General features: G+C 49.3%; 1 protein-coding gene across 6 annotated transcripts in view; it reads right to left on the reverse strand.

The window, feature by feature from the left end:
* The window catches only part of CIT (citron rho-interacting serine/threonine kinase), a 168816-nt gene extending 156264 nt beyond the window's left edge, over window positions 1-12552 (reverse strand). For all 6 annotated transcript variants that reach the window (XM_084762173.1, XM_084762172.1, XM_084762171.1 and 3 more), the window contains exons 1-3: window positions 12461-12552; window positions 11156-11275; window positions 5737-5878 (exon numbers count right to left, since the gene is read on the reverse strand). In XM_084762173.1, the coding sequence (XP_084618299.1) occupies window positions 5737-5878; window positions 11156-11251 (238 nt within the window). In that variant the 5' untranslated portion in view covers window positions 11252-11275; window positions 12461-12552. The remainder of the gene's footprint in view (window positions 1-5736; window positions 5879-11155; window positions 11276-12460) is intronic.
* Between the last annotated feature and the right edge of the window lie 316 nt (window positions 12553-12868).

Below are 12868 nucleotides of genomic sequence, written 5' to 3' on the forward strand. Positions count from 1 at the left end.
AAGAGGGCACCAGGTCCCCAGAACTGAAGTTACAGACTTGTTGTAAGCTATCATGCAAGTGCTGAAACCAAATCCAGGTCCTCTACAACGGAAGCAAGTGCTCTTAACTGCAGGGCTGTATCTCCAGCCCGAGAGAGAATACTTTTTAAAGGAATTCATATGCATGGTGTGGTGGCATACGCCTTTAATCCTAGCACTTGGGAAACAGGCAGGTGCAGCTCAGTGGATTCAAGGCCATGAGCTCCAGGACAGCCAGGGCTACATAATAAGACCCTGCCTCAAAGAGAGAGGGAGCAAGCTAGCTACTAAATAAAGTGACTGGCCTATGCTGCCTGGGTTTGTGTAAGCATCCTATGATAGCCACCCACATGATGACAAAATAATCTAATGACCCAATCAGAACACGTGTCCTCGGTTAATCAATGCAGGGCTGCAGTTGGTGAGGACAGCAATTACTCCCCTGGTTCCCAGGTGCTCATTCCGGGCCCTGCCTTGGCTCAAGGTCAGGGGCATGTCTGTGGGACGCAGCCCTCAAACAGCTCTCTTTGTCCCATTTCCTCTGGCAGCTCCACAGAAAATCTCCACTCATACAAACGTGGGCAGTGGCAGCTGAGGGACCCTTCTCCACACGGAAAAGCAAAGCTCACATTCCAAAACAGAAACTCAAAGCAGGTCAGGGTGGAGGAAGTGGGGGAGGATTTCAAACGTGGGCTCTCCAGGGCCCTCACCAAGAAGTCTCTTGAAAAGATATGGAACCGTTTCCGGGAAGAGCTCCACTCCACTGACACAGCCCTGACTACACACCGCTTCCGGTGGGGGTGGAGGGGTGCCTGGCAGCTTTAAAGCATCCCTGAGGTCTCAAACCTGAGGGAGGGAATGGAGAGAGTTCCTCCACGGTCTGCCCCTCCCATTGCATACTCGATAACTGACATATTCAAAAGCAAGAAGAATAGTCAAGCAAATGCAGGATGAGTAACTACCTCAAGGACATTTTTAAAATTTATTTATTTATTATTTATACAATGTTCTGCCTACATGCATGCCTGCACACCAGAAGATCACATTACAGATGGTTGTGAGCCACCATGTAGTTGCCGGGAATTGAACTCAGGACCTTTGGAAGAGCAGGCAGTGCTCTTAACCTCTAAGCCCTCTCTCCAGCCCCTCACAGACATTTGAAAGGTACACACTGTGTTGATTAATCGCGGTGATGCTTACGGCTACCATGTACTGTCTAGTGACAAACCTAGCATCCTGGTAAGTTTCCTGTTGCTCTGAAGACAGACCCAACAAAACAACTGAAGGAGGGTTTATGTTGGCTCAGACACAGTTCCAAGACACAGTCCATCATGGAGGGACACCCCTGGAAGGAGGAGCCCCAAGCAGCTGGTCACATGGTACTCAGAGTGAAGAAGCAAAGAGCAGTAAATTTACTCAGCTCAATTTCTTCTTATTGGTTCAGAATCCTAGCCAGGAAGTGGTGCAATCAGAGTGGGCGGGTCTCCCCTCCTTAAATAACCAAGATAATCAATCCTTCCCAGTACAGGACTTATGCGGTTGACAGCAGGACTGACCATCATGCATGCTCTGTTAACTGTTCACTATCTTGCATGCTCTGTTCACTGTTAAGCTATCACGCATGCTGTTTACTGTTCACTATGCTTGACTTCTTTCATAGATGAGAAAACTGAGAGCAAACAAGGTACGAACAAGCTGTGAAGACGCTCTTAGTGGTTTGAGGGTGAAATGGCCCCCACAGGCTCCTGTTCTTGAACATTTGGTCCCCAGCTGGTGGCGCTGTTTTGGCTGCAGAACAGTCAGGGGGTGAAGATGAGGATGTGGGTGGCTGGAGGATGCGCCTTGGGGTTCATAGCCTTCTCCTCCTCCCCAAGCTCTTGGCTTCCTGGTCAGCACTCTGTAGCCAGGGGCTGTCACATGACCCTGCCACCACCCCTCTGTCATGAAAGCTCTCAAACCCTGAGCCACAACAAACCCCTCTCCTCTCACTTTGCTTCTGACAGCTACTCCACCACAGGGATGAGGAAACCGGATACATCATTTTCACTTACGCAGCACCCCTGGGCCCTCGGAGTACCTAGCTGTGTGGTCTACTGTAGGAGGCCCTGGTAACCACAGGACTCTAGACTCCTTTGTGGATTCAGACAGGGCTGATCAAAATGTCCTTCTGTGAGTGACTCAAAGCAGAACCAATCAGAACCTTCCCCGGGGCTGTGTAAAGCTAACCAACTAGCCCCAGGCCTGGGGATACACCTGTAATTCCAGCACTTGGGAGACAGAGGCAGGCAAATCTCTGTGAGTTCAAGACCAGCCTGGTCTACAGAGAGAGTCCAAGACAGCCAGCTACACAGTGAGACCCTGTCTCAAAAAATAATAAATAAATAAATAAATAAATAAATAAATAAACAAACTAAGCTAACACATCTAGCTGGGCAGGAGGTGGTATCCAGGCTCTAAAACTAGTTTCTGATGAGTGTAACACTTGGGACCCATGTCCTGTGCAGTTTCTTCACACACAGGATGCAGAGGCCCACGTGTTAAAGGTCGGGCACCTATGGAGAGATGGCTCAGTGCTCTTCCAAAAGTCCCAAGTTCAATCTCCCAACTGTCTGATGCCCTCTTCTGTTGTAAATGCAGACAAAGTACCGATATACATAAAACACATAAATAAATAAATCTTTTTTTTTTTAAGATTTTACTTATTTATTATGTGGACAGTGCTCTGCCTACCTGTACACCTGCAGGCCAGAAGAGGGCATCAGTTCACATTATAGATGGTTGTGAGCCACCATGTGGGTGCTGGGAATTGAACTCAGGACCTCCAGAAGAGCAGTTAGTGCTCTTAACCTCTGAGCCATCTCTCCAGTGCCCAAATAAATAAATCTTAAAAAATAAAAAATAAAAAAGTTGAGCTCCTAGTGTGGTGCTACTGAGGAACAAAACTCCAGGTAAGGAAGTTTCTCAGACTGTACTCCTCTCAGTCCTCTAAGTCCATCCACCTCTCAGTCCTGGTGGATGGAGATCACACAGAACAGTCGCAGAAGCAGGAAAGAGGTGGGCCCCAGGAGTCCCTGAGGTACACCTTGACTCTTCTCGCTTTCCTGCTCATTCCAAGCCCTGAGGGAAACACCACACACTCTTGCCACGGAACGTTATCAGGTCACAGGCCTCAAAGCAATCAACCATAGCCTCGAACCCCAAAACGTACAAGCTGAAATGAGCATTTCCTCTTCGGCCCCTGGCTGCTATTCCGGTGTTTTCTTTTTTTTTTTTTTTTTTTTTTTCTTTTTTTTTTCTTTTATAGATATATATATTTTTTTTTAATTTAGTTTTTTTTAATCTATGTGCATTGGTGTGAAAGTGTCAGATCTTGGAGTTACAGACAGTTGTGAGCTGCCATGTGGGTGCTGGGAATTGAACCCGGGTCCTTTGGAAGAGCAGGTAGTGCTCTTAACCACTGAGCCATCTCTCCAGGCCCCTGGTGTTTTTCTACAGTAACTAAAGCTGACTGCCAGCAGCCAGAGATCTTCCATCCTCAATAAAAGGCCTTCAAAGCAGTCTCCACTTCAGTGTTTTGGACACCGAGGGCCACTACGGGGGACATCTGGCCTCTAAGTTAGAGCCGATATAGGTCAAATATTCTCCATGATTTTTTTAAAGGCCAGGTGGGATCAGTTTGGGGATGTGGGGGGTTGTCACATGGCCTCTGTTCCAAGTATCCTAACATGGGTGTGGCTGCTCCAGGAACCCTTTTCTCATACACAAAGTTTCCAGGTCCTTGCTCCCTCCCTGTAGAGGCCACAGAAAGCCCTAATCTCCATAAAGGAGAGACACAGACAGACAGATGGACTGAGACCCCTTTCATCCCAAAATCACAACAGAGCTCAGCTTTCCAGTCGTGGCACAGACACTGAGCAAGCCATCTAGAACATTCCAGCTTAGAGAACCCAGAGCCTGCAACTTTAGCCAATGTGTCATTGAGCAAAGGAGCCCCCACTGATGCAATCAAACCACAGACCCACGAATAAGTGACACGAAACCACCACTTTCAGCTCTACAGTGTGGAGTGCTTGCTTAGACAGCATCTTAGACGAGGCAGTTTCTCAAATCTGGCATGACTGACTATATGGTCCTGTGAGCTTTGGGTGCTTGGCAGGGCCCCCCGCTTTCCCAGTAGCACTCTCCCCTGCCCCGGCTGTGATAACCCATAGGGTTTCTCAGTATTTCTCCAAGAGGTACTGGAGTGGAATGCCCACTGACTGAAAACACTAATGGAAAATACTAGAAGATGTGTTGTAGACGTTTTGGTTTACATGTAAACATGTTTTTGTTTTCAGCTCAGGTGTGGGATATGGGGGCTGCACCTGTTTGCCCACAGCTGATAGTTGCCTACAGAGAGGACACGTGATGTTTGTCAGCTGTGAGCTACCTCATGCAGGAGCGTAGTCTTTGTCAGTGGGGAGAAAACCCAAAAAGAAAGACTGAGGGCTCCAAGAAAGACGCTGGAGCTTCCCCTGCTGCTCCTGGTTGCTGCTGATGCAGTTTAACAAGAAGAAGTTGGAGATGTTCTGGAACAAGGAATGGACTTACCCCAAGAAACCCAACTACCCTGAACAGCAGGAAGCAGCAAAGGAAAACTACACCTTCTCTCCCCACTAACCTTTCTCCCCTACCTGGTATTGGGGTGTTGTAAGGGATTGGGGTGGGGTAGGGAGAAAGAGGTTTAAGGAACCCAAAATAAAAATAGTTGTTTAAAAGTATGCCAACAAAGATGTGGCACCAGCATCCAACCGCCCCAACACATTGGAGTTGACCAAAAATCAGGAGCACTGTCAAAGAGGGCAGGTCAAGGTCAGCAGACAGACCCACAACATCACAGGCCTTAGGTCACTTTGCCTTCATCAGTTGCTTCTCCATTTAAGAAAAATTAAAATTACATCTTACAACATCGGTGGTATAAATAAGGCAGTTCAGTTAGCTGGGAGTGTAGCTCATTGGCAAAGCATGTGCTTACCATGAAGGAGGGGGAAAGGAAGAGGAGGAGGGAGGGAAGGAAAGAGGAAGAGGAAGAGGGGAGGAAGAAGAGAGGGGAGACACCAGACTTAGAACCATTACCGTATTCATTTATTATCATGATTTTAAAATTAAGCAACTGAGACAAATGATCTTACTGAATCTACCAAACACAATGGCCCTGAGGCACTGTGCCTATTCTGCCTGAGGACAGGTTAGCTCAGAGTGTAAGGACAGAGTCAGGGGACGGCATCCCCATCACTCAAGTCCCTGGCACCAGCCATGCCTGAAGTATCCTTGGATTTCTGTCTCGTAAGTCAACATATTTCGTTTATCAACTGAAATTCTCTCACTTAAGTATGGTCTCTAGACCTCAGCTGTACAATTTGCCTACACCCCAGGGCCAGTCTTCTACAGACCACGGTTTTCTGCAACTACCACCGACGTCTTCTGCCTTCAGGACCCCATCTTCCTCTACAGCAGCGGTTCTCAACCTTCCTAACACAGCTCCTTGTGCTGTGGTTACCCCAGCCATAAAATCACTTCATTGCTACTTCACAACTGTAATTTTGCTGCTGTTATGAACTGTGATGTAGACATCTCATAAGGGATTCAACCCACCACCCCGACCCCCAAGGGTCCAGACCCACAGGTTGAGAACAGCTGCTCTGTGGAGCGCTGTGGAGAAGAGCTCTCTGGACTTACACTTCCGGACAAAGCTGCTCACGTGTTTCATCTTCATCAGGGCGGGCTGGCTGCACTCTTCAAAGAGAGCAAAGAGGGCATCTAATACTCCTTCCCGGGAAAGAGCAGACATCTGTGGCTGAGTCATGAGGGGCGGTTTCCCCTAAAAATGGCAAACGGCAGATGGGGACTTTGTCAATAATGAAAAGCTTTGATCAATAACATCCACACAGAGTAAATCACAAGCGAGCCACTCAGCTGCTCACACACTGATTCTGGGGCCATTAAGAGATCACCTGCATGGGTCTATTCCTGAAGCCTTCTCACCTGAACCTGGGGGGGTAAAATCGTCCCAAGAGCACTGTCCCCATACAATCAGGCCATGCCTTCGTTGAGTCCGAGCTTCGCTGGAATGTTTGCTATGGGCCCTGCGACAACAGCACAGCTCTTCCACAGGAGACAGCGATGGCACGCCTTCCCTGTGTGGCTGGAGAGCTGCTAATGCAACTTCAGCCCCTTTAACGCATCTCAAGCAGTAGAAGCGGATGCCTAATGTGAAGCCAGCCGGGTTTATTCACAATCTGTGGGATCGGTTACAGATTGGCAGACTGTGTCTAGCCCACAAACATGTTTTGTTTGGCTTGAAGTATTTAAAATAATTTGAATTATCTGCCAATATTTTTAAATCAGTAGATTTTATACACACACACACACACATCAGAATGTCGGTCTTTTCCTGAAACTCTGTCGGGTCTGGCAATATTACCCTCTGTTCTGCCTGGGCACACCACAGGAGCTGAGTGGTGTTGCCCTCTGGAGGGTTGGGGGTGACTTGACTTCCGGGCTCCTGTCTGGCCAGCTTGATTCATTTATGCCCACTGTCTGGCCTCTCAAGACCTGAGTTGGCAACCCTGGGTTTAGAGCAAGGATTCCCCTAAGAGCTTGAGAGCAATGAAGCAATCTCTCTGTAAAAACAGCTACAGGAAGGAGGCACAGAAAGCAGATTTTCTTTCTTTCTTTCTTTCTTTCTTTTCTTTTTTTTTTTTCTTTTTTTTTTTTGGTTTTTTGAGACAGGGTCTCTCTGTGTAGTCCTGGCTGCCCTGGACTCGCTTTGTAGACCAGGCTGGCCTTGAACTCACAGAGATCCACCTGCTTCTGCCTCCCAAGTGCTGGGATTAAAGGTATAAAGGTGTACACCACCACATCCAACATAGAAAGTAGATTTGTATGACGTCAGGGGCTGGAGAGACGGCAATTGGTAAAGTGCCCACCACACAAGATTAAGGACCTGAATTCAGATCCCTGGAACCCACATAACATATCTGGGCATAGCGGCAAGTGCCTGTCACCCCAACACTAGGGAATGGGACATGGATTCCTGAAGTTCACTGGCCAGTTCATCTAGCTGAATCGATGAGCTGCAGTGAGAGATCCTGTCTTAAAACGTAACAGTGGCGATCAACCAAGGAAATGCACCAATGTCTACAGCTCGCCTGCACTCGCTCTCTCTTGCTCTCTCTCTCTCACACACACACACACAGAGCACACATATGTACTCAAGCTCACATGTGCACACACACACACATAGACACACACACAATTTCAATGCAGCCAGGCTTGGTGACACATGTCTATAATCCTAGCACATGGGAGGCTGAGGCAGGAGGACTGAGTTTAAAAGAAACCAAATAAGAGCCTGGCGCAGTGGCGCACGCCTTTAATCCCAGCACTCAGAGAGAGAGGCAGGTGGATCATTGTGAGTTCGAGGCCAGCCTGGTCTACAAAATGAGTCCTGAAGAGGCAGGGCTACAAGAGAAACCCTGTCTCGAAAAACCAAAAAATTAAAAATTAAAAGTTGATAATACACTGCTTGGGACATAACAATCCGCCAGGCTGGCTCAGGAGATCTTCTTTCTGTCTCGTGCCCTTGAAACTGCACGAGCCACCAACCTGAGAACAGGCTGCCATGTTTTGACAAAATAGGCCCTTGAAACTTCAGTATTGTTAAAAGTTGGGTTATGGGGTTGATGAGGGAAAGTGACGGTAAAAGATAACTCTGTTCTGTTACGGTTTATCAATGATGACTAGACTTAGGACCAAGCGAAGTTAAAGCACGTGTCCAGGCACAAAAATGCTGTGTTCTATGTTTCAGAACAACAAGCACCTAACCCTGCCTACTGAGTTCTGTATAAAGAAAGAGGCACTCGGACTGCCAGTCAGTCAGGTTGTAAGCCCCTCCCGATCCCCTACCTGACTCGTTCTTCCCTTTCTTCCCACGAGGCTCTTGCATCCACCTTCCCTCATCCCAGGGCTGGCATCATCCCTGAGACTCATGTTAAGCAGCAGAGAGTGGCACACATGGCACTGGGCTGGCTGAGGATAGAGCAGATCAGCCTTTGCCCTGGAGTCTGGGGGAAGGCAGCCACCATGCACAGAGTTTAGGCCACATCTAGGAGCTGGCACTCTACAACACATGAGCCCAACAGGCCCAATGCCTGAATTATAAACAGAGCTCTTTTGGAAAACAGCCATGCCCACTCATGACAAGCTTGGTGCTACAATGCCAAAGATGAATAGCTGCCACCGATGACCCACATATCGGAAAATTCTTTCATTATTTGCAGAAAAAAGTAAGAGCCCAGGTAGCCTAGGAAACGAATGCATATATATATATACAGGCCACATAAGGGCAGGGTGATGGCAAGGCCCTGAAGCCTGATGATCTCAGTTTGAGGCCTGGAATCCACATAAGAGGCCAGATGTGGAGGCACATCTGTAACCTAGCACTCCTACTGGGAAGTGGGAGATGGAGCAGAAGTCTGCAGGCCAGCAAGCCAGGAAGACACAGCTGACCAAAACAAGAGAGCCGGCCTCAGAATAAGCTAAGACGACTCCTGCCTCCTCAAAGTTGCACTCTGATACACACACACACACCACGCCCACAAGCATGTGAGCACATATAATAATAATTAATTGAACTTAAATAATAAACAGGGATGCCTCAATGAGCAGTCAGTGTCTATATTCTACTGTGCAGGGCGTACCCCCAGCCCATGCCACACCGTGGAGTAGAGCACCCCACTCAAGTACAGCCAACCTGCTGGGGTGGGTTTGTTTGTTTGTTTGTTTGTTTGTTTTGAGACAATATCTTATTTTGTAGCCCTGGCTGGCCTGGAACTTGCTGTAGAAACCAGGCTGTCCTTCAATTTACAGAGATCCACCTGCCTCTGCCTCCGTACTCCCAAGAGCTGGGGTTAAAGGCGCGTGCTTCAACACCTTCTGAGCAACCTGCAGGCTCCTGGGAAAAGATGTCACTGTGCCTTTAAAAGTGTGCTGAGGGCTTGTTACACAACGCTGGGCAGCATAAAAGAGCAGCTGCATCTGAATCACCAGGGAAGCACAAAAGAACAGATTCTTTGGCCCTGTTACCAACCTCCTGAATTAAGTTTCTAGATTGCAGCTTAGACCCAATTTTAACACATTCCCCAGTCAAGTTTGGAAACCACTGAGCCTTCCTGCCTGCCCCTTCAGTTGCCTCTAACTCTGGGGGGGAAAGGAGACTCTTTTTTTTTTCCTCTCTATCTCTGTTCACCTGAGAGTTAGACCCAAGCAGCCCAGAGATTCAAGGAGGCTTAAGCTTGGAGCAGCACATCATAGTCTTTAGTCTTTCGAGAAGCCCAAGGGACGCAAACTTGAAAATGGCCCTTTGTTCCGACACATTTTCTTACTCTCTCCGTGTTTCTTAAACTGCCCTTTCTTTAGGAAATGAAAAGACCAGAAAGTAATAGCTTTTTCCTTTCATTTGTTTTCTACATCCTTGCTTGGCAAAATAAAAAGCTGCCAAAGCCTTGGCCGCCTGGTGGTCTGTGCGAGTTCTGTGGCTCTGGAAGTCTGCCAAGCATGGAAACCCATGTGCCCTGAGTAGAGGGCGCCACGCTGACTGAGACACAGTCTAAAGGGCAAACCCAGCCACTGTCCCTAACCCTCAGGGTGCCAGCCCTGCCGGGGGACAGGGAGACAACAGACAGCACACAGCACAGCAACTGCGTGAGGCCGGCCCAAACGCTTGGCCACACCCCCTTCTCTGGAGCTATGTCTGCGTGTGGTTTATCCTCCACGGGTTCGTGGGCTGCAAGCTTGGACCCCAGTGTCGAAGTGGTGGGAGGTTGAAAAGGTGGGGTGAGACACTGTAGGAGGGGATCTGGTCTTCAAGAGACAAAATGCTTTTCTTAACCTCGGGAGGGGAGCTGAGAGCCGGCTGCTAGGAAGGGGCTAGGCCTGGGCCCTTGTCTTCCTCATGTGATTTCTGCCCATTCCCCTGTCAGTGTGCTGACATTGTCACCAGGCCCTCAGCAGACACAAGCAGACGCCATTGAGATACTTGAGCCTACAGGACTGTGAGCTATGCAGACCTCTTTTGTTTCTAAAGTACACCTCCTCTGGTACACTGTAATAGCAACATAAAACCAAGTAAAGTCACTCCACATTAAAAAGGGACATATGAAAGTATCTGGGTTTGTTTCCTACCACTGTGACAAACATCATGACCAAAAAGCAAGTTGGGCAGGAAAGAGCTCATTTCAGTCAGAGCAGAACTGAACTAGAAAACTGCTCGGAAGTAATTTCATGACATTGGTCCTTGTGGGATGAAGGAAATGTTTAGGCCTCTCATGAGGAAATGTGGTTACAAAGGTGTGGTATTTAATCTACAGAGCAAGACAGTCACCAGCTGTGGTGGCGCTCGCCTTTAATTCCAGCACTTGAGAGGCAGAGACAGAAGGATCGCTGTGAGTTCCAGGCCAGCCTGGTCTGCAGAGTGAGATCTAGTACAGCCAGGGCTATGTAAGAGCAGACATCTTTGTATGAAACAAGATGGCTCTACACTGGGGCCGGAGAGATGGCTCCTGGTTAAGGGCGCTTGCTCACAGCTCTGTCAGGGGACCACAATTTGGATCCCTGGATCCAGATAGGCCACTCATACCAGCTCCCAGGATCCAAAGCCACTTTCTGGCCTTTCTGGGTACCCAGAGACTAAAGGCGCATACGCGCGCCCCAGGGATAATTTTGGTTCCTTTAATTGAAAGGAACAGAATTTAGAACAGAGTAGCGAAATGTGAGAAATTATGAGCAGCTGGGCGTGGTGGCGCACGCCTTTAATCCCAGCACTCGGGAGGCGAGGCAGGCGGATTGCTGTGAGTTCGAGGCCAGCCTGGTCTACAAAGTGAGTGCAGGACAGCCAGGACTACACAGAGAGACCCTGTCTCGAGAGAAATGCTGAGCTGCCCTGAGATGCACCAAGAGCAGGTTCAGCCATGTAACCATCTACACAGCAGCACCAGGACCTGTGAAACAACAAATGGGACGCCCCCCAACAATAATACAACTAAAGATGGGTGCCCTAGCAGACTCGGGTGTGCAACAGCGGCAGGCAGCTTCTTACCTGGAAGAAGAGATTTAGCCTGGAGGCCCGACTGGCAATGGGCTCAGAGGCACTGGCATCCAATGGGCTCTGTACTCCATATTTGAATTTCAACATCTCTCCGCCGACGCTGAAGGAACACTGGGAAAAGTCAAGTGTGTGCTGACATTTAGGGCAGGAAAGGCTTGACGGTCCTATCTCCCTAAAGACATCAGGACAAGGAGGCTCCCAGCCTCCAAAGGCAGGCAGGCACATGGTGCACTATACATGCACGCAAAATATTCATACACATAAAAAATAAAAAATAAATCATTTTTAAAAGAACAGCCACTGTTGGACTAGCCATAGCCTGTAAGCCACTCTAATAAAGTCTCATTTATTTTTTTAATTCTACCAGTTCCGTTCCCCTAGAGAACCCTGACTAACACAAATAGCTAATAAATAAAAATAACAAGTATGTAACAAGTGATACTCAGCCAGGCATGGTAGTGCACACCTTTAACCCCAACACTCGGGAGGCAGAGGCAGGAGGATCGCTGTGAGTTCGAGGTCAGTCTGGTCTACAGAGTGAGCCCAGGACAGCAAGGCTACACAAAGAAACCCTGTCTCGAAAAAAAAAAAAGTGACATTCATAATTTTTTTTTAATTGTCTACAAAGATGTAACGTGCGAACCAGGGCCTGAAGGGAATGACCAGTGAGCCCTGAAGATTATCTGGGGGAAATAATAGTACTCTGTCCTTGGTGGGTACACAGGTCAATGGTCCTGAGGAAGAATGCCTGACCAGAAAGGCTAGGGGGCTACAACAGGGAGGAAGATTCAAAAAGGAGACACCAGGTTAGGCACAAAAGAGGATGAAGACTCTGGACCACAGGGGATAAGTGAGTTAAGATCACAGATAACGGAGAGCGCAATGGGCAAGACTACAGGTAAGGCTTGCAGGAGGCAGAGGCTGGTCTACGGGGTCTACAGTCCTCTTTAACGAGCCCTGGGGCCTCAGGCAGCAAACCCGGGGCTCCCCACAGCGGCCCAGACCCCAGGCTTCCCCCGGGACGCTCCAGGGCTGTACCACAGACCCAGGGTTGAACCCTCTGACCCCAGAGTTGCAACCCACAGACCCCGGGCTGCAGCCCCAGCAGACCCTCCCGGGCGCCCGGCGATCCTGAGGCTACCGGCCGCAGTTGGGAAAGTGGGCACTGGTATGAACGGGGCCGCCCGGGGAGACCCGAGAGAGAGGACCCTCCTCCCGGACCCTCTCCAATCACCAAACACCCGCACACACACACACACACACACACACACCCCAAAAAAAACCCCGCGGACTCACAATCTGCAGACCTCCGGCTTACACTCACCCCCGCTCCTCCCCGAGCCTCCCGCCCCAGCGTTTGAAGGAAACGGCGTGGGCAGGTCTCAGCCGTGCCTAAACCAATCAGCGCCCACCATCCTCTGATGGACAGCGGGGGGGTTCTTCCAGGACCCGCCCAGGTCTTGGAGGGCCGGAGGAAGTGAAATAGGAAAGCCAATCACATTGTTTCTTCCTTTGACTGGCGACCAATAGGAAGAGGGCAAGGGCGTCCGGGCGGGGCCGGGCTGGGAAGTTTGAAATTGGCGGTTGGCAGGTTGCTGTCTTGGGCGTGTGGGGCCTCTGCAGAGCTCCGGGCGCTGTCCTTAGCCGGCCGAGCTCCTGCGGGGAACCTGGCCGCTCATCCTGGACCGTCTGCACCCAAATAAG

The sequence above is a fragment of the Acomys minous genome (genome assembly GCF_964271855.1).
Source record: "Acomys minous genome assembly, chromosome: 16".
In the NCBI taxonomy this organism is placed as follows: Eukaryota; Metazoa; Chordata; class Mammalia; order Rodentia; family Muridae; genus Acomys; species Acomys minous.